General features: G+C 32.2%; 3 protein-coding genes across 3 annotated transcripts in view; 2 read left to right on the top strand and 1 right to left on the bottom strand.

The window, feature by feature from the left end:
• LOC139499281 (uncharacterized) overlaps window positions 1-22285 on the bottom strand; it is a 740979-nt gene that overhangs the window by 209791 nt on the left and 508903 nt on the right. The window lies entirely within an intron of this gene.
• LOC139499055 (uncharacterized) lies at window positions 139-1649 on the top strand. The gene has a single exon (XM_071287719.1). The coding sequence runs from the start codon at window positions 232-234 to the stop codon at window positions 1165-1167; it is 936 nt and encodes a 311-aa protein (XP_071143820.1). The 5' UTR covers window positions 139-231; the 3' UTR covers window positions 1168-1649.
• Window positions 6927-21426, top strand: LOC139499054 (solute carrier organic anion transporter family member 2A1-like). Its single transcript, XM_071287718.1, has 10 exons — window positions 6927-6987; window positions 10117-10831; window positions 12052-12138; window positions 13347-13556; window positions 14489-14653; window positions 15750-15933; window positions 16924-17062; window positions 18234-18388; window positions 19242-19306; window positions 20462-21426. Exons 2-10 carry the CDS (start codon window positions 10126-10128, stop codon window positions 20779-20781), a joined length of 2031 nt encoding a protein of 676 aa, XP_071143819.1. The 5' UTR covers window positions 6927-6987; window positions 10117-10125; the 3' UTR covers window positions 20782-21426.

Raw genomic sequence — 22285 nt, 5'->3', positions numbered from 1 at the left:
AAATGGCCTTGTTGAGAACTAATATACTAACAAATAAAATGCTTATGTCAGCATTAAGACTATTGTACATAGTCTTGTGAGATGTACTAACAAGTATTTTTTGTTGTTGATAGTTTCTTACAAAAAGATTCTGTTATTGTTTAATTATTGTTTATACATGTATTTTTGCAGGCCTATGAATCTGAGATTAATTTTTTGCCACCAGCTCTGCATACCAATGTTGATGTTCTTATGGATTTACTTTGCGAATCTAAAGCTGACAGTACCGTTAAAACTTATCATGCAGGATTTATCCGTTGGAAAAAGTGGGCTGTTCATAACGGTATAAGTCGTTGTGATATTTTACCGGCAAAATCTTTGCACGTTGCACTATATTTATCTTCATTAGTTCAGAACAGTCACACTGCTAGTCCGGTTATTTCAGCATTTTATAGTATACAATGGGCACATCATATGATTGGTCAAACGTCTCCTACCGAAAATTTAGTTGTGAAAAATGTTTTAGAAGGTGCAAAACGCCGATTAGCTACTCGAATTGAGAAAAAGGAACCAGTTACTCCTGAGATTCTATCTAAAATGTATAGTTCGTCATTTAAGGAATATAATGTTATGTCACAGCGTTTTATATGTGCGTGTTTACTAGCTTACTCAGGTTTTTTGAGAGTGTCCGAGCTATTAAATATACGGAGATGTGATATCATTTTTGAATTAGGTTATATATCTATATTTATTCCGAAAAGTAAAACTGATATTTATCGTGATGGCAATTCTGTAGTTATAGCCTGTATGGATTCAGATATGTGTCCAGTTAAGAATTTAAAGTTATATTTGTTGTGGGCTGATATTTCGCCGGAATCAGAAGAATTTATTTTTAGAAATTTAACAAAATTCAAGGATAGATATGTTCTTCGGAAGGAAAATAAACCACTGTCTTATACACGTATGAGAGAATTATTTATTGAAGCTTTTCAACCATTTGTGTCAGATATTAAGAAATATGGATTGCACAGTTTACGTTCTGGCGGAGCTACAACTTGCGCTAACTTAAGTATTTCCGATCGATTGTTCAAAAGACATGGCAGATGGCGTTCAGAGACGGCCAAGGACGGTTATATTAAAGATTCCTTAAAAGACAGATTAATTGTTTCTGAAAATTTAGGTTTATAACCTGGTATTGACTTTTTATTTTCAAAGTGAATTAAGTTCTATAAGCAAGATAAAAAATTTATTTCCCGTTCTTTGTTTTTCAGCACATGGCACTGTCGTGTGGGTATTCAATTTGAACTTTAGTTTGGTTTTTATTAGTATTATGTGCTTAGAGGTAGTCTATGGGCGTAGTTATTGTAGAAGAAATGTAATTTCAACCGTTTGAAGGAACTGAATTAGATTGAAATTAATTTCTTCTAGTTGTCTCCCATAGACCGTTAGTTGTTTTCCCGCGCTTCATGGGATATAGCCATTCAGCACGACAGGGCCGACTCGACTAGACGTGTTTCTCAGTTAATTTTTTTTTATCTTGCTTATGTGAATTTATTTGATGTTATATGAAATGTTTTGATTTCAGTAGTAATTATGGATTACTTGACTATATTTTGTCGACGTGATATTATGTATCATAATGTGCAATTAAAATCAGCACATGGCACTGTCGTGTGGGTATTCATAAAGCACATGGCACTGTCGTGTGGGTATTCAATTTGAACTTTAGTTTGGTTTTTATTAGTATTATGTGCTTAGAGGTAGTCTATGGGCGTAGTTATTGTAGAAGAACGAAAAATATGCTACAAAGATAAACTGGACTTTGCCTGCTGGACCTAATAGTTGTCATGCTAAACATTTAATTTGCCTTTGGGTTGGTCAGTCACTTTTTTCCCATTTAACGGAACTATAAAAACAAATTGTACCATTGGGTGTAAAGCTAGCTATAAAACCAGGTCTTTATGAAGTCTTTATACTTATTCAATTGGATTTTGGGTGTATTTTAATTGATAATCAAGTTAAGCGTAGATGCATGATTTGTTCAACAAGTTGTTACTGGCTTTGAACTAACTGTCTATAACTGCAAGTACTCTCAGATCTGTACTTGGTGTCTTTTTGTTGTTGGGATGTACAAGTACCCGGCACATCCACTCTGTGTTATTGTTAGATGTATTTCTATGTGTATCTATCTGAAGAGTTAAGCCCTTTTTAATTTGTTTTAATAGTTCGTTATTATGTTGTTCTACTGTTAACCACTGTCCAATGATAGGGGAGAGTTTGGATCCCGTTAGCATTTGTAACCCCGCAACATTATGTATGTATGTGCCTGTCACAACTCAGGAGCCTGTAATTTAGTGGTATTTGCTGCGTTACATTTTTGGTTTTTGTTCCTTTTCTGTAATTTTAATTGGACGTTGGTTTCTTGTTTGAATTGTTTTATATTTGTTATTTCGAGGTCTTTAATTATGCGGTATGGTCTTGGCTCATTATTGAAGGCCGTACAGTGACCTGACGTTGTTAATTTCCTTGTCATTTGGTCTCCTGTGAAGAGTTGTCTCATTGACAATCATACCACATCTTCTTTTTTCTATGTTAATCTACCATTTTTCTTTGAAAAATTAAAATTCCTATTATGGAATGAAACATTCCTATAGTTGATATAAATAATACAGAATATGAGTTTGATTTTGTTATATTTTATGGAATTCCCCATGTTTGAATTTTCTTTAGAGTTTGGGTATTTTTGTTAACTCTTTTTTTCCCTACCAATTTTCTCCCTATTTTAGTTAAGTAGTTGTGTCTGTACTTGAAATATACCGTGGTACACATACAAAACAAAACATTGAAGACATTTTGGTGATCTGTTGTCTGTTCTATGGTCGGGTTGTTGTCTCTTTGACATATTCAAACTTTCCATTCGAAATGTTATTGCCAAACGGTTGTAATGAACCTTTTGGTGATTGATATGCTAAAGCGATAAACGTGGTTTAATGATGTGATTCAAATAATAATTACAGAATCAAATCTCCAAAAACTACTCGCATTGATTTCATCCAAATTTATTAAATATGTTCCCAAGGACTTGAATATTGCTAAGTCTGACATTCGTTATGAATTACTCTGGAAACAGGTTTTCTTTCGGACAAAAAGGTCCTGGGTTTTCTTAGACTAATTTTGACACTGTTGTGCCATTGCTAAGCGGTATTTAATTACAATGCACAATTTAAAAAAACCAACATTTGTTTTTTCAATTCAATCTTTATTGCTATTACTTAGTTATAGCATGTGACACAACATAACAAAATAAACATTAACAACATCAACAAGATCATTAATATACGTAATAACTGAAAAAAATCAAGGGTACCGGTAACCCTGTCCTCAGTTCTATAGACTCTTTTATATTTAATTATATAAGCGTTCACATTTGACATCAGAAATTATTTTTTATGAAAAATAGTGTTAAACCGCCGAAACATCACTTTCAATTCATCATGCACTGAATTGGTAAAAGCCAATTTTGTCCTGAATGGGGCCAGTCTACGATTGACAAAGGGAAGTAATTTGTTTAAAAGGTTTGTAATAACAGAATCAATCGGTAATTGGCAAATGGACTATTCTACTCGCCGATTAGAAATCCGTGGTCCGAAGGAGCCGAATCCTGCTAAGCAATAATCATTACACTTTGTAAGAAGCATGCATTTTTGTTAAAGTACCTTATTTTCTGTTGAATTAACGAGAGAAATAAAGTTAATATCGAGATAAAAAAATTAATCGCTTAAATTTTACAATCTTTAGTTAAAGAACAGCTTATTTGAAGATAATAAAAAAAAAAAAATATAGGTCACAGATGAATTAAAAAAGATATTTCAATTTTAATGTAAAAAAAATGGCATTGTTTCACCAAAGGGAGATAATTTGGTGGTGCTTTTTTAATGATACATGCAAATTTGTCCTCATTTTCGCTTACTCACTACATTGTACCACATGATTAATCATAATAGGAACAAACGTCTTTAATTTATTTCCTACACATTACTTCTAGACCAGCTTGAAACTCTTCTCGGGTGCCAAAACTTTTTAAAAGTATATTAGAACTGTTTTCTTTAAAACAATGTAGGGTTTCTCTTTAGACGTGTAGGGCCATGTTAAGGTGAAAGGTAAGTGTATGCCACTGCTGGTGGGGTTTTAACTCCCCGAGGGTATCACCAGCCCAGTAGTCTGCACTTCTGTGCCATACATGTCCAAGACCAAACAAGATGTTGATATCGACGATATCGACAAACGAATCCACCGTGACAAAACACACTGTCGATATCGACAATTTTGGTACGATATCGAATCGATATCGACGAATGAAGATAGCATGAAAATACATACTGTCAATATCGACAATAACACAATATCGAATCGATATCGAAAGTTAAAATATAAAAAAATGTATGAACAAACAAGACGTCAATATCGTCGATATTGATAACAGCGATACAATATCGATTCGATATCGATAAAGAAAGTTTTAAACCTCTTTCCGATGATATATGGTATATGGATATACATTAAAGGAGAAAAAAACATAATTTTAAAAGAAGTGTTGACAACCCAGGACTATCTAAGAAGAATGGCAAACAAAGAACAAAAGACAAACCCGTTAACAAATAAGACATACAAGGGCAAACAACAACATTTGACATTGAAACTAAAAACAAATGAAAAACGCAGTCCCGAAATACTTGGGCGACCATACCATAAATTCTTATTGCGTCAACATCTATGTATGGATGAATGTCAAATTAGGATATTTTACATGGTTTCTTAAATGCATTGCCAACATAGACCAAAAACGCATGTACACTGGATTTAAAAAGAAAATTTACGGATTAACTTTAACCGGAGGAAAAAATATAAACGCACATATTCCCCCTTTCGAATGATGCAATCAATAATCAAATTACCCTCATGCGTTGTCAAAGGAAGATCTTCATAGTGTTAAATATCTTATACGATGTAGTTGTATTACTTAATAATCAACACAGAAATTTTCATAAAACAACATTATAGACAAAATGTTCATTGTGTCAAATTGTCAATTTATTTAAAAATATATTAAATTTACTTTGCGTTAAGCGTTTTTCACCATCTTCATTGTATATATCACATATTGTAAAATGAAAAAAATAAAATGACTTCCATATGTCAAATGTTTTGTTGCATGCTTGAATTTTGAAATAAAATCAAAAGTTTGTTCGCAGGCTTCTGTATTTAAGGAATTGGAAATGGCTACTTTGTGAGGATTCATATTTTGTTTGCACCATTTATCTATATGGTTTGTCAACCACTATAAAAAAAAAGCTAAGAACTGTATACAAGGACAAACAAACAACACTTGACATTGAAACTAATAACAATTGAAAACCGCAGTCCCGAAATACTTGGGCGACCATACCATACATTCTTATTGCGTTAACATCTATGTGTGGATGAATGTCAAGTTAAGATATTTTACATGATCTCTTAAATGCATTGCCAACATAGACAAAAATGTATGTAAACTGGAATTCGACAACCAAGACAGAGGTTTGAGATCGTTGTTCAAGCTATGAGATGCTTGTCGGTATTGATTCGATATCGTCGATATCGACAACGAAGACAGAGATTTTAGGCTGTTGTTCAAGTTATGGGATGTTTGTCAATATCGACAACCAAGACAGAGGTTTCTGGCTGTCGTTTAAGTTATGGGATATTTGTCGATATCGATTCGATATTGTCGATATCGTCGTTATCGACAACAAAGACAGAGGTTTAGGTATATGGAATGCTTGTCGATATCGATTCGATATCAACATTCAAGTCAGAGGATTCAAGCCATGTTGACATAACAACATACATACGGAAAGTCGTGTTTCGATATCGAATTGCTGACATGAATTATCATTAATATGGTCATATTTATAAATTAACTGTTTACAAAACTTTTGAATTTTTGAAATACTTAGGCTTTTCTACCTTAGGAATAGATTACATGAGCTGTAATTGACAAAACTTTTAGGAATTTTGGTCTTCAATGCTCTTCAATTTCGTACTTTACTTTGCCTTTTTAACTTTTTTGGATTCGAACATCACTGATGAGTTTTTTTGTAGACGCGTCTGGCATAACTATAAATTTAACCTGGTATCTATGATGAGTTTTTTAAAATTCCAATTCGCTGTATTAGAATCTACAGAACTAGGGGTAATATAAATTTTAAACACCCGCGTTTGGAAATATTACCAAAAAGGCATTATATTATGAACAAAATTGGACAGGTAGTTGTATCTTCAGATGAATGCATATCAAGAAGCAACGCGCATCAAGTTCGGCCGTTACAACCTTTAAATTGAGAGTGGTACCTATTACTGGGAGATAACTCTGTACAAATCAGCTAAAAGTTTTTATCATATTGTTTTGTTTAGGAAATATTAAGCTTCTCAATGATCAAAATTAGTGTTTGTCAAACTGCTATATAACCAACGAATTTTTTTTTCTGATAAAGTGGTTGGTTCAATTTTTTTTAATTGTTTATATCTTTTTATCAAAGGTTCAAAGAGATGATTTTGTCAAATGTTATGAAAATTAAACGAGCAAAATCAATATAATTCATGGTGTTAAGTACCACCTTAATTTTTTTTCGTGTTTGCATCAACATGTACATGTTCGAGATTCTAGATATAAATTTATAAATACTGAATGGATACAGTTTTCTCCATAATCCAGAAAATAACCTCTGTTCTACCTTTTAAACTTGTCATAACATATTACATATATTTAATAAAAGCAAAAATTTCAAATCCACGCTTAAAACCTTCAATAGTCATGACGAGGAATAGGTTACTTATATATTAAGATGATAATTAACATAATTGATCTACATACATGTTTGCATAACTGGACATTGTGTCACGTGATATGGTACTAGCATACAGATCGTTGGACTAGAAAGGTCTGATTTTAAAACGTCCACAGTCAAGGTAATAGAACTTTAAGACTTCAAATAACACTTCATAATATTTATTTTTTAGTCGCATATCAAAAATGACTTAAACCATTTTAGGAATATTTGGCACAAGTATTATATCAAATGAGACCTTCCTTTTTTTTTATTTGATCGGTTTTTAGAGTGACCGATTAATACAAAAGTGAAAAATAAAAAAATAAAAGCAAACATTAAAAATTTTATACGTTCGGAGCGCTTTTCTAGATTTACCTTCATCAGGAACACTCTCAGCTGAATATTTTAAAGCCAATGTATAAGAATCGAAACGGCTGAAGAGCTATATAACAAAAAAGGCATTGGAAAAATAGCAAAATCCATCTATGTACAACTTGTTTCTATCTATTTCAAAATTTATTTAATGACAATTTCAGTAAGGTTACACATGTAGTTATAAATTATGTCAATAAAAAAGACCTGACTACTGAGCTGATTATACCATAGGGGACTTACAGTGTACCAGCAGAGGTTTCAATCCAGACTGAGTGCTGTAAAAATGAAGAAAAGAAAAAACGTCTCAAGCGCTTTTCTTGATTAATCTGCATCAGGAAAGATCAAATTCGAATACTCGGAAGCCATGGATGATCAACAAACTGTACGTACAAAAAAGCCGAATATATCTAAGGTCAACTTTGCCTAAAGGACTTGAAAACCTAGTTTTCAAAATTCATTGACGAAAAAGTTGGTCAACAGATGATATCCTTAGGGATAGAAAGTCCTCAAACAGCGGAATAAACCCAGTGTTGTAAAAAACCAAACTCCGAAACAGCGGTTACGTCCTCTTTACTACGCTACGTTGATAGTTTAGCGAAGCAACGTCACCACTGTTTCGGAGTTTGGTAAAAAATACTTTATAAATGTCGTGCATCCGAAACGTTTCATGAATTTACCTTCTCCGGGAACCCAACTTTGCCCGAGAGAGTTGAAACCTCAGTTTTGTAAATAATTCATTAACGGAAAATTTTAGAAAGGTTTGTTATAAATCAAAACAGAAATGATAGGCAGGCAACATTGCATGTAGGGGAAGGTACCGTTTCTTGTCATACAATTTGCTAGTGACTTATTATATTTTTTGGAATGATATTACTATATAAATTATATCAATTTCATACATGTCAACTGCATACGTACATGTAAAAATGTGAGTTGAAACGGGGAGTCATAGAAACAACAACCTGACCATGTAGTCACAGGTACTTGTCTCAGAAAAAAATTTCCAATATACCTTAACATAACATAAAGGTATGTAAGGGGAAAAGTCTGAGACGAGTGCCTGTGCATGTTGCCTATTTCCGAAAGTGATACTATATCTTTGGCACTTAGATAAATTGTTAATAATATTAACAGAAAGTCGTTGATTACGTACTAATGTTCGGAGTTTGTTATTTTATGTAGAACGCCACATACAAGTTAGTGACTATGTTTTACACTGAGTAGGAGATTCAAAACGACAACAAAGTTTTAGAGGAATACGAATATGTATCTTGGTTAAACTAGTCTGTAGATCACAAACTTTTTCCTTTAAAAAAGAAACAATAGGTAAAACAAGAGGCTGTCACAACGACAGCAAACCGGATTTATTAATATTTATTTGTGTCCTGGCAATATCACAAGAACCATTACTGATGAATGGTGAAAGTGAAAATCGTCAATATCAAATTTGACCTCCATTTTGTCATCAGTATCAACATATTAAAATTTGAAAAGCTTAGATTGTATAGTTCATGAGTAAATGCAACAACGTGAATGGAAACGCCATTTTACAATCTTTCAAGAACCATAACTCCTGAACGGTAAAAGTCAAAATCGTCATTATTGAACTTGACCTCTATTTTGCCATCAGTAACAACATATAAAAATTTCAAAAGCTTTGGTTGAATGGTTCATGAGAAAATGCACGGACACGACTGGAAACACCATTTTTCAATCTTTCAAGAACCATAACTCCTGAACGGTAAAAGTCAAAATCGTCTTTATTGAACTTGACCTCTATTTTGTCATCAGTAACAACATATTAAGATTTGGGAAGCATTGGTAGAACAGTTCATGCGTAAATGCACGGACACGACTCCTGAACGGCTAAAGTCAAAATCGTCATTATTAAACTTGACCTCCATTTTGTCATCAGTAACAACACATTAAAATTTGGGAAGCTTTGGTAGAACTGTTCATGCGTAAATGCACGGACACAACTGGAAACTTCATTTTTCAATCTTTCAAGAACCATAACTCCTGAACGGTAAAAGTCAAAATCGCCATTTTTGAACTTGACCTTTATTTAGGTGTCAGTAACAACATATTAAAATTTTATAAGCTTTGGTTGAACGGTTCATGAGTTAATGCACGGACAACATTTGATTGCCGACCACCCGCCCGCCCGACCGCCCGACCGCCCGCCCGCCCGCCGTACATCCACAAATCAATAACCGACATTTTTGTCACAAAAATCCGGTTAACAATTATATATTCAATAATTGCTTACATCCACTTCATTTGAACTTAGATGGATAGTTGGTTGTCGTTTGTTTATATGTTACATATTTGTTTTTCGTTCATTTTTTTACAAAAATAAGGCCGTTATTTTTCTCGTTTGAATTGTTTTAAATTGTCTTATCGGGGTCTTTTATAGCTGACTATGCGGTATGGGCTTTGCTCATTGTTGAAGACCGTACTGTGACCTATAGTTGTTAATGTCTGTGTCATTTTGGTCTTTTGTGGATATTTGTCTCATTGGCAATCATACCACATCTTCTTTTTTTTTATATATATCAATGGCAATTATACCATATCTTCTTTAACTTAAACCAGTACATATAAATAAACGAAGAAGACGTTACTATTGTGTGCGATCAATTTGTCATTTTGAACAATAAAACAGATTTAAACTAATCTAAACCAATTATAAAGATATATAACAGAACGAACAACATTTTTTTTAAGGAACACTTTTATTATTTTCAGGAATTCACAAATACTTTTATTCTTTTCAGGAATTCACAAATACTTTTATTCTTTTCAGGAATTCACAAATATTTTTATTCTTTTCAGGAATTCACAAATACTTTTATTCTTTTCAGGAATTCACATATACTTTTATTCTTTTCAGGAATTCACAATGGATTGGAAACAAAAAGAAGAGAAGAAATCACAACAGAATAACATTGAAATAATTGATGACATTAATTACCAGTGTAATTTCTTTGGTCTTCGTTTACCATTCCTACAAATATTTGGGAACGCCGCTGGATTTACGGCAATATATAGCGTCAGCGCCTTGTTCACACAGACATTGTCTTCATACATTAGCTCACAGATCCCAACCCTAGAGAAACAGTTTGGACTAAGTAGCTACGAAAGTGGGATAATTATGACATTTAATGACATTGGTTTTCTTGCTTGTATTCTACTTGTGTCAGCTATACCTCGATTAGTGCATATTCCAAGATGGCTGTTCGGAACAATGTTTTTGTTTTCAGTTTCGGCACTTCTCTGTAGTTTGCCGCATTTCTTATTTCCAACTGAATCACCAAAGTTGGATTTAGCTATGTCGTCAAACAATATGACAGGAAGTTTGACTGGATCCAAATCAAACTTTATACTTTGCTCGGAGGAACTTGAACGTAACAATAGCATACCAGGCATTGAGAGAAAGAGCGGAAGTAGAATGCTAAACTCTGTTGATTCGTCAATGAAGAATATTTCAATAGCGTTGATTGGTCTAGGAATGATTTTGCAAGGTATTGCAAAGGCACCGCGTGGGCCATTCACAACAGTTTATCTTGATGATGGTTGCGATAAAAGAAAAACCGGATTCTATTTTGGTATGTATTGCCGCTATCGTAATAACTTATTACTTATTATCTTTTACAATCATGCAAACATTGTCACAAATTTATGACGTCTGTCTGAAATCCATTTGAGGCATATCAATAAAAAATTAGTTACTTAAAGGAGATCATATTTAGATCATAATTTGTATTATATATTATTAGCAAACATTTTTACAAGACTATTTTATATTTGCAGGAAATAAACTCATCATACATACCCGGATTAAGTTTGCACCAAATGCGCGGTTTACAAAAGACTTATTAGTGGCGTCACGCCCAAATTTAAAAATACAAATGTAGTTAAAAATGCAAAAAAAAATTACGAAGTTGAAGAGCACAGAGAACCAAAAAAAATCATAAATATTTTTGCCAAATACAGCTAAGGTCGTCTATTCCTGAGGTAGAAAAACCTAAGTATTTAAAAAAATCAAAGTTTTATAAACAGTTAATTTATTATTACCATATATAAATGATAATTCATGTCAACACAGAATTCATGTCAACACATGTTTAGCACCATGTTGAAGAGCATTTAGGAGAAAACAATCCTAAACGTTTTGCCAAATACAGCTAAGGTTACCTTTTCCTGCGGTAGAACATACTTGAAAAGTATTCTACTATTTAAAGCTAAATCTATAAGAATACTACATGCACTGATTTTGGTATTAGTTTATATTTTTATTTGAAAAATAAGGAGGTGTGGTTTGATTTCCGGTGCATTTTAACAGAAACAATACAACTGTCAACACTTTTATATTGATTTCTATTATGGATAAAAAGAAAAATCACAAAAAATACTGAACTTTTGAGGAAAATTCAAAATGGCAAAATCAAATAATAAAACACATCAAACGAATGGACAATAACTGTCATGTTCCTGATTTGGTACAGACATTTTAAAATGTAGAAAATAGTGAAATGAACCTGGTGTTATAGCGCTTAACCTCTAACTTGTATAACAGTCGCATCAAACTCGTGTATATTTATAACGATGCGGGAACAAAACAGATATAATAAATAGGTAAAATTGCCAAAATAGGAATACAGAAATCATAACCGTGTCACAATCTCAATCAGAACAAAAATAGATATGGTCGATTTTAGTAGCACCTTTAAACACTATCTCAACCCAGTTCAATTGAGTATTACTTAAAGTTTTGGATTATTAATAAAAAAAAAAAAAACTTGCTCATGATAGATTCATCTTTCAGGAATAATTATTGGTTGTTCTATCTTTGGCCCAGCATTATCGTTTGGCATAGGAGGTGTTTTTAGCAGGATCTACGTTACTTTGGAAGGTATGTAATTAACACAGGCATATATATGTACGTCGTAGAATCAAAATAGTGTTTTAAATAACACCATTCCAAACAATGAAACACGTTTGTCATTGTCGTCACAAACCATCGAGTTATTTTGTAGCCTTGTTTTAAAAATTATCTTGTAAAGAAATTTTTAGAACTACGGTGTTTAAACCATCGTAAACACTTAACAAAAAGCACTTCTATGACAGTAGTTAGTGCTTAAGGTAGATTCAGGGTATATCGCCATCTTGGATTGTACTTTCGCAGTACAACATCAGTCTAGTTATTTGGCCAAATCCGCCAATTTGTAGACAAATCTAATATTTATTGGTTAGACTGTTTATTTATATGAAGAAAACTTGCTGATTTATTGAATCATCCAAAATATTTAAACAAATACCAAACACTTGTGTTAAAGAATCATTTTTTTTGGAAAAGTTCGGTGACACCATGTGTTTTCATGAGCAATCTAAGCAAATTTAGGCAATTTTCAACTTGAAAAATAGCAAGGTGACCCATTCTTTCCATTATATATGTTTGAAAAAAAGCATAGAATAATCTTCATTTTGGCAAATCATAAGAAAAATCTGTTACGGGAAACATATACGGATGATCTTCCGTAAGGAATGTAGATCACAAACTATAAAAAATTCAAAATGTTCACATACATGTTTTAGCGACAACTGAAGCTATCTAATTCATTGGTTTTTGTTTGGGCTGGACTAGATAGCGTTGGGGTGTGTTTCATTCATGATATTTACGAGTCCATACATAATAAACAAAAACAAGATCAAAAACTGATGTGAATTTGTGACGGTGCAAACCACTTTTTTTTTGAGAGGTTAAACCTTGGTATATATGTAGTTTCACAAGTGGGTTTTATGCATTCATGTGGAATATAATTAAAATGATATATGTTACTTACAAACTAGAACATGAAAATACATGATTGGAATAAGCGTTACGGTGCTTTTTGAGAGTCTTAAAAGGGAGGTTCTTTTTTTAATATATTTAGTATTGAAAGTTTAAGGCTAATTTTTGTATCTATTATATTTATTTGATCCATCATTCTCTATTCTGTATTTGTCCCCTATTTTTCATTATTTTGATGATGCCATTTATTCTCCATGTTGTAACATTATTCCCTATTCGGTAAACCCCAGATATCGGTACTAAAAATATTAGTTTCATTTTTATTACAGATGTCGATATGTCCCCTAAAGATCCGCGTTGGATAGGTGCATGGTGGCTAGGGTTTGTAGTGTTTGGAATTATGACTTTAGTGTCAGCATTGCCTGTGTTGTGTTTACCAAGATATCTTGCAGACAAGAAAAGCAAAAACTACGAAGACAAAATTAAACACACTGACAAATCAGAAGATTCAACAATGACAAAAAAAGAAAAATTCAAAGGTAACCGTCTTTTTTACCGTCGACAAATTACGTAGACAAATCAAATGCAAAAGCTTAACTCTCAAAGCGATAAAGATATTTAATTTATTTTATGTCTTGCAATGGCACCAACGTTTAGACATATTCGTTAAATAAAGGCAACAGTAGTACATGTAGTATGTATCCTGCTGTTAAAAATTAATAAATCGATAGGGAAAAAACAAATCCGGGTTACAAACAAAAACTGAGGGAAACGTTTCAAATATAAGAGAACTACGACACAACAGAACCACAACACCGAAATGTAACACACACAGAAACGAACAATAATGTAACAATGGCCATTTGTCTGACTTGGTACAGGGCATTTTATGAAAAAATGGTGACGCGTATTGTATATTGACCAAATAAAGTATTTGATTTGTAACATACGAACATGTCCAAGAAATTACAAAATTCAGTATAAAGTAAAATAACAAAAATGCACAACTCCTGAGTTAGTTCAAAACGGGAAGTCTTTTTATCAAATAAATTGTTCAAATACAAAAACATAAAATAACTAGACGAAATTAACCGGTAGTTATTATTATCTTCCCAAATGATCTACTACTGACCACACTGCAATCGTTGCATATACACAGAATGGCTCATAACTTATTTTGAAATTTGTAAGGAGCGTTACTATTTTCAACGGTTGAGTATTGTTAAATCAACTGTACAGAATTTTGGAAAATTCTATGGATGGTTCTTTGCAAATAAGCATTGACCACTGAATATGAACCTTTAGTAGACAAAACACACGTCTGAAACACAATATTATAAGCCTGGTATATTTGATTAGTTTCTGTGTAGCACCATGACAATATCCATATATGTGACTCACATCTGATATTTTGTAGTGTCTGCAAATTTTGTTTTCATTTATGATCTTTTCTCTTATGAAATAATTTCAGAAAGAGCTACGTCGTATATACGTGTAATAAAAAGTCCAGTATTCATGTGCACATTGCTAGCTTCTCTTTTCAACTTCTCCGCCATTATTGGAAAAATAGTTTTCCTGTCAAAATATATAGCAGCACAGTTTGGTGTTCCGTTGTGGAAGGCTAATATAACTGTATGTGAGTATAAAATGTATGTGAAATACATGTAATGTAAATTTTGTTTTTTTCAGAATTAAAGGCATTACTGTTACATTTTACACCAAATTTTAACGTTGTCACCAGGTGCACCAACCTATTCGTCAGCACTTCAATGTTGACATGATTTGTCATTGATATGGTCATTATTCTAAGTTAACCGTCTACAAAACTTAGGATTTTGGAAAAGAGTCTTCTTCCCTAAGGTGTATATTACCTACGCTTATTTGGCAAAAACTTTTTGAATTTTTTGGTCTTCCATGCTTTTCAACTTCGTTCTTTATTTGACCTTTTTAATGTTTATAATTCTAGCTCCTCTGACGAATATTTTGTAGACGAAAATTGCGTCTTGCGTTTATAAATTTAATCCTAGTTATATGTTGAGTGAATTTACAATTTGGATACACAACTTGTTATATAATCATGGCTGGTACCTCATTTCATTGTGTATGTGTATGAATAAGGAAATTACTCATAACCCTTAATATTATATTATGTAAAGACTAATGGAGAATTAGACAAAGTTCGAAAATCTCGAAAAAGAATAATATACACACCACACATCAATGAAAGAGGGGCGTAAGATACCAGATGAACAGACAACTAATAATACACAAGACAAATCATAACAAACTATAGACTAAGGAACACGAACACCATTGGGGGATGATTTCATGTGCTCCGGAAGGGTAAGCAGATTCTGCTCCACATGTTGCACCCGTCGTGTTGCTCATGTTATTACAAACCCGATAAAAAGTCCAATGCGGTAGGTGAATTTCAATATGATCTGTGATACATTTATTGCGAAAAGGTGTCTGTTAAATGTAATGATGAAAACAGACAGAAAAAAAATGACAGAAATTATAAATTTGAAATAGACGAACAGTCAATATCAGACTTCAGAGAACATATTAAAAACACGAAGCCGACAATAAAAACGGGTGCACATGTATTTGTACCGTATGGAATATGAACGTTACGCAGACTGTTTTATTAAAAACTTGCACATTTATTTTGAATAATAGTGTAAATATCATACATTAATCTTAACATAATTATTACACATTTTTCATTTCAGCGGCTGCAAATCTTATAACAGTGTCCATTGGAACAATTCTAGGTGGTATTATAACAAGGAAAGTGGAAATGTCTCCACGTCGATGTTTTCAAATCAATACAGTTCTATTTCTAGTGCCATTTCTTTTCTTTATCAGTGAATTATTTCTCGGATGCAAGCAGCCAGAAATCTTCGGATTTAATAGGTAAAAATGCAACAAAGATACTGAAAGTTACTTAAAAGAGTTGACGTGCGACATACGACCTATTGGTGGCGCTAGAATCAAAATTGTTGGAAAGTCTAATCAAATACGATTTCAAAGTGAAGAGCATAAAACAAGACAAATTATTTAGAGTTCTTAAAAGACATAATGATATATTAGTAATAACTGCAAGGTCAAGAGAGACGAAATAAGTCGAAGGGATGGCATGCAAACTCATAAGTCGGAAATAAACCAACAATGTCATGGATAAAAAAGAAAAGGGACACACAATAGAACACAAAATACAACACAGAAAACTTGAGACAAAACACAGTAAAAGAAAAGAGGGACGAAAGATACCAAAGGGACGACAGTCAAACTCATAAATCTAAAACAAACTGACAATATGATGACGGAAACAGACAGACAAAAAATTTGGGGATGATCTGATGTGTTCCGGAAGGGTAAGCAGATTCTGCCCCACAAAAATTTGGAAATGAAAATCTTGATAAAGAATAAGATTTTCCAAGTAAAAGAGTCATGTTTTTATTTGTCAAAAACCAAATCAGTGTCAGTACAAAAAAAAAACCGACAATTTTCAAAATTAATTCTAAACAGAGGCGAATGATATCAAGGGACATTCAAACTCACAAGTCTAAAATATTATTCAATTTATTTACTTTAATTGAAAATAAAACCTGTATATCGAAAATATATTTAGACGATACTTGTAAGTTAAAGTCATTTTAAAAGGATAATATTTGAAAAACGATTTACTGCTGGTTTATTTCATTTTACATATATGTCACGTCGACATATCTGAAAATGTATCCTGAACTTATATATACTTGAAAGTACTATGTTTACATAATCCGTCACCGGAACATGTCAATTTTCTAAGGACATGGAGTTTAAAAAAAAGGGGGGGGGGGTAAGATATTATTATTCATGTTGTACTCTGACTTACTTTTATTTTAATTTATAAAATTTAAGTCACATGGCCAAAGCAGAAAATATATCCAGTGTTTGTAACTGTAATCCTCAAGAATACTTTCCGGTTTGTGGTACAAACGATGTCACCTACTTCTCTCCGTGTTATGCTGGGTGTTCAGATACAGTTCGCAATGGACGGGTTTGTAAAATTTTGTAAAAATGTAGTATGTAAAATGTAATATAGTAGTTTTTTTAACACGGGGATACAGAATTTAGATTTGAATATTATCGACATACATGTACATTACGATATCAATGGATCAATTAAAATCAAGATTGGAAGAAAAGATTAAAATAACAAATGTTCGCTATTTTGTTTCAAAATAACAATCCTCTTAAAAGACGGTTATAAATTGATAAAATATAGATATAGAAACTAAAAAGGCAGAAAAAATAAAGGATTCATGTGCTTGTTTTCGAGATATTAACCATTGCAAATTTGGCGGGAACACAATTCTCTCTAGAATATCCATACATTTATCATTGGTACCCTATTTCTTTAAAAAAATATTAAAAATCAACAATTAAAGGATTTTACAGGATTTTGAAATATTATGGCTTATTAAACTATATGTAATTAAATTATGAAAAGAAAAGTAGGGTTTGTGGGGAATTTTTTTTTCATGTTACTACAATGATAAAACTAGGTGATTCTGAATATCTTGCAAAAATTTAAAAACAAGAGGAGCGAACATCCCTAAATGAAAGACACTCATGTTAAACCAAAACAGCTTGTAGAAAACTAAAATATAAGTTTCACAAATTCCTCATGACAAAGATCACATAGTAGATTTGGTAATATAGAATTTATGTATTATTTCACTCAAACAATTGACAGTCGCGCTAGGTAGAATTCACAAATTAACATGACAATGAACAAAAACGAGATTTCTGTAAACAGACCAGAGCAAATCGCAATTGAGATAACCAGTTCAAAGCAGAAGACAATGGGATTTTGTGTTGTATTTTTGTAATTTAAATAGTTAATGAATCAGCACTAGCAAAAAAGAAAAAGAAAAGAAAAAGAAAAGAAAAAGAAAAGAAAAAAAAAAGAAAAAGAAACATAACACTACAGAACACAAAACACAGATATCAATCACCATTTTTTTCTATTGTATTTATGTTGATCGTATATTTCCCTAAACTAAAGGACTGGTTTAATACTAGTGCTATACACGCCGGATATCAAATGTCGCAGAATTCTGATGAATTGAATATTTATTCTTTGTGTGAATAGTTAAAAAAAAACATATATCCATATCTGAATGATAATGCTTCATCAATATGGATATTATTATTTGTCTTTTTAGTTATTCGTGAATTGTACACAGATCAAAAGCGGCCAGGCAACTGCTGGATTATGTCCCTTTGACTGTAACACATTTTATCCATTCATTATTGTAAATGTTATAGGATCCTTTATCGGGGCACTAAGCATTATGCCTATGGTAATAGCAAAAATGAGGTGAGTATAGAAAGTTTAGGTCCTGGATCCGTTACGAAATGGTTTGTTAATGGCGTGTGTTTTAGTTTGTTACCCGGATTTGTGTTTGCTTTATCGAATTCTGACTATTGAACAGAGGTAAACTACTGTTTCTTTAATAAATCACTCGATAGCAACATTTTAACTTGGGCATACTAGTAATTAAAAATGAACAGAATCTTCATTACAATATTTCTACGGTAACTTCCAAGCTAAAAAACCAGGTTTAATCTATCATGCGTGTACTAGTTCAGGAAAATGGCAACAGTTTTTATTCGTTTAGTATGTTAGAGTCTTTGAGTTTGCCGTTTGATATTAGACTTTTTTTTTATTTTCCTTGGAGTTTTTTTTTAAACTTTACTTTTCTTAAGAACTTATCAATTGCTTTAGTTTCATACTTTTGCAACTGTTTTTTTTTTCTCTTGTTTTTAAATTTTGTTTTTTGTTTTTGTTTGTTTCTATTCCACTCATAATTATCAAATGTCTTTATAGTTATTTGTATCTTCCATTACTTGTCAACCTGTAATATAAAGTCCTGCAGTGTACTTCCAGTTTTCCGTGGTCATGTTGACACAGAAATCAAAGTTTATCATGTTTGTAATTTCGACACTTAAGGCTGTCATCTTCATGATCGAATGAAAAGAGATGCATAAATAGCATGTGATTCAGTCAAACTAAACCTATCGGTTTCACGACATATTCAAAAAATCATTCCAAGTGCTGAACAAAATAAGGGTAATTGCATACAATTTATCTTTAAATGCTATCTGTTATGTCTTCAGATACTATAACAACATGAATAAATATGACATACTCAAAGTCTTTATTTATATAGGAGTGTTGAAGACCGTGATAAAGCTACAGGGATGGGTTTACAATCAACAGTGGTTTCACTTTTAGGTACGTAAAAAAATGAAAATAACACATTTGAATGAATGAATTTTATTTCTCATAAACTACAAATTACATAGTTACAGAGAATATATAAACAATTACATTAAATATTGAAGCACATGTGAACAATACAAACATAAACATTAAATTACAAACTAACCAGGAGGAGTGACCCTCACATTTATAATTTTTATAAATCTACAAAGTTTTTCAAGAACAATATAATTATTAGAGCTCATCAATTGTTGATATTTATAAATATTTGGACGAAGAGTACAATAGTATGGTAACAACCTCTTTCTTTCTTCATTTAGAGCATTACATGACATAACATAATGATATTCATCACCTACGTCTCTTGATTCGCAAAGATGGCACAACCTATCATTTCTTGATATGTTATTCCACCTTCCCGTCTCGATAGGTAATCGCGGTGACTTCCACATCTAAATTTACACAATATAAATTGATTATATATTGACAATTTGGAAAAATAGCTTTCTAATTTAATATCAGTTTTAAAATTTTTATAACATAAGCATTTAGGAGTAGTGTTAATTTCGCTTAGGCAATTCTGCAAAAACTGGTCTTTAAGTTTCAACTCAATACTTTTAATTACCCATTTAATAATGTCATGCGTCCAAAGCGCTTTCTGAATTTACCTTTATCAGGAACGCTCAAAACCCAATATTTGAAAGCCGAGGATATATAAGTACCAAAACAGCTATATGACAAAAAAAAAGACCTTCACAAAAGACCGAATTATATTTAAGGTCAACTTTGCCCGAGGGAGTTGAAACCTTAGTTTCTTTATAATTTCAAAATATAAAGATATATATCGCAGTTTCATCAGGCCAAAACTGCTGTACGTACAAGTTTAAAGATAATGAATCCGAGTTATATATAAAAAAAAACCAAAAAACTAATCATACCTTTGACTTTAGTAATGTTATTGTCGAGCATGTTTACCTTAGAAACCTAAATATACGAAATATGCAGGTTTTAAAAGATAAGAAGAAGGTCTGAAACCAGCTTTTAATGAGGCAGTTGTAATTGGTTTAGTAAAATAGTGATCGATTTCAGTTTGTATATTTTAAAGAAATGTTATATTATACATGTTCCGTAATTCTGAAAAAAATGACAGGCTTCTTTATTTTTCAGCTGCGATACCAATTCCAATCATTTTTGGCAAAATCATTGATACAACTTGTCTAATATGGAGTTCCGGAAACAACAAAAAAGGAGCATGTGCGTTATACAACATAGAGGATTTAAGGTTCCGGATGGTTGGAACTGCAATTATGTACAAATTTGTGGCACTTGGTTTTACATTATTAGCTTTAAAGTTAGTATGGAACATAAATGATTGGGGAGATTTATGGAAAGGAAAATCGTTAAGGAAAAATGAAGATGAAGTAAAGCTTGTTGTTTCAGCTAATGGCCACGATGCAAATAAAGGACGACAAAACGAGGATAAATAATTATATATAATTGACAAGCGTTACAATTGTTTATTATCATATTTTTAATAAAACATATGTGTGTGTAATATGTGTCCAAGGAATCTTATCATATATATCATAATTAAAGTTAATGTTTGCCAGACGTTTTTCTCCTACAAAATACAAACTTATCTTAGGTGCTCAAATCATTACAATTGAAACATAACAACGACATGTTAGGTCGCCTGGAAGTATATTTGTTACGGTAGCTATCAACTGAATGGGATATATAAATTGTACTATCGTTATACAGGCATGAGTTCTATTGACTAACCTCTGGTTCTGAATTCCAAATTATAAGAAACTGCAAGACATTAAACTCCAAATAGTTACAACACTGTAAGACTTTTAGTTGTGACTTGTGTGTGAATAGTAAAACAAGTGAGTGTGTATTCTAAATATATAGGAAGACTTGCATCTAAGTTGCTAGCCTCTACGATATGTGGTCTCTGATGAAGAGTTGTCTCTTCAACAATCATACCACATATTCTGTTAAGATGACATTACCAGGAGGTCAATTCTTTGTTAATTAAAACTTTCACAAAATGTGCTCGAGTCTATATATTTACAAAGATTTGCGGATATCGTTTTAACTACTGAATAAACTCATCATAGATATCAGGATTGAAATTTTGTATTTGCGCCAGAGACGCGTTTCGTCTGCAAGTGACTCGTCAGTAACGCTCGAAACTAAAATTAAAAAGCTAAATAAAATACGAAGATGAAGATGTTAAGGACCAACAAATGCCTCAACGTTTTGCCAAATACAGCCAAGGTTTACCTATTCCTAATGTAGAAACGCCTAAAGTATTTCAAATATTCATAGTTTTGTAAACAGTTAATTTATAATTATTACCATATCAATGATAATTCATGTCAACATATAAGTGCATATCGACATGCAAAATTGTGAACACCAGTAGTCGGGTTCACACAAAACTTGCCACTAAGATTTCACGTAGGTATACTAAAGTATGTATCCCTTACACTCAATCTTAGTCTTGAGTGTTTTTGATGAAACAAACTCCAGCATTCAACAAAAGACTCATCAGATTCGTGACGCTATCATCAAAGAAAGATTTTAATACCAAATAAATCACAAAGTTGAAACGCGTTCGAGTCCCAAATTCTGAAAAGGTATTCCAATTACAGGTAAGGTAAATCTATTCGTGTTTCATACAATTGAGAGGTTTAGCGCTTCAAAACCAGGTTCAATCCACCATTTGCTACATTTGAAAATGCCTGTACCAAGTCGGGAATATGACAGTTGTCCATTTGTTTGATGTGTTTTATCATTTGATTAGGGACTTTCCGTTTTGAATTTTCCTCGCAGATCAGTATGTTTGTGAAGAACGTATAGTATTTCGAAAAAAGGCAACGTTGTTTACACGTATAATCCTTTTTGTTTTATCAGCCCTCAACGTCTGTTTAAGGTTTCGGCTCCAGCAGCAATGAAGTGACATTAATTGTTTTATGGAGAATT

Source organism: Mytilus edulis, chromosome 12 (assembly GCF_963676685.1).
Source record: "Mytilus edulis chromosome 12, xbMytEdul2.2, whole genome shotgun sequence".
Lineage (NCBI taxonomy): Eukaryota > Metazoa > Mollusca > Bivalvia > Mytilida > Mytilidae > Mytilus > Mytilus edulis.
Note: the sequence above shows the minus strand (reverse complement) of the source record. Positions and strands in the feature narration are given on the sequence as shown.

What these genes read in the sequence shown, in the direction of transcription:
- LOC139499055 (XM_071287719.1), top strand. Translation starts at nt 232, where the DNA reads ATGGATTTACTTTGCGAATCTAAAGCTGACAGTACCGTTAAAACTTAT.
- LOC139499054 (XM_071287718.1), top strand. Translation starts at nt 10,126, where the DNA reads ATGGATTGGAAACAAAAAGAAGAGAAGAAATCACAACAGAATAACATT. An exon ending in AAAAAAAGAAAAATTCAAAG is followed by an intron (nt 13,557 to 14,488) that starts GTAACCGTCTTT and finishes AAATAATTTCAG; the next exon opens with AAAGAGCTACGTCGTATATA. An exon ending in ATACAGTTCGCAATGGACGG is followed by an intron (nt 17,063 to 18,233) that starts GTTTGTAAAATT and finishes TTGTCTTTTTAG; the next exon opens with TTATTCGTGAATTGTACACA.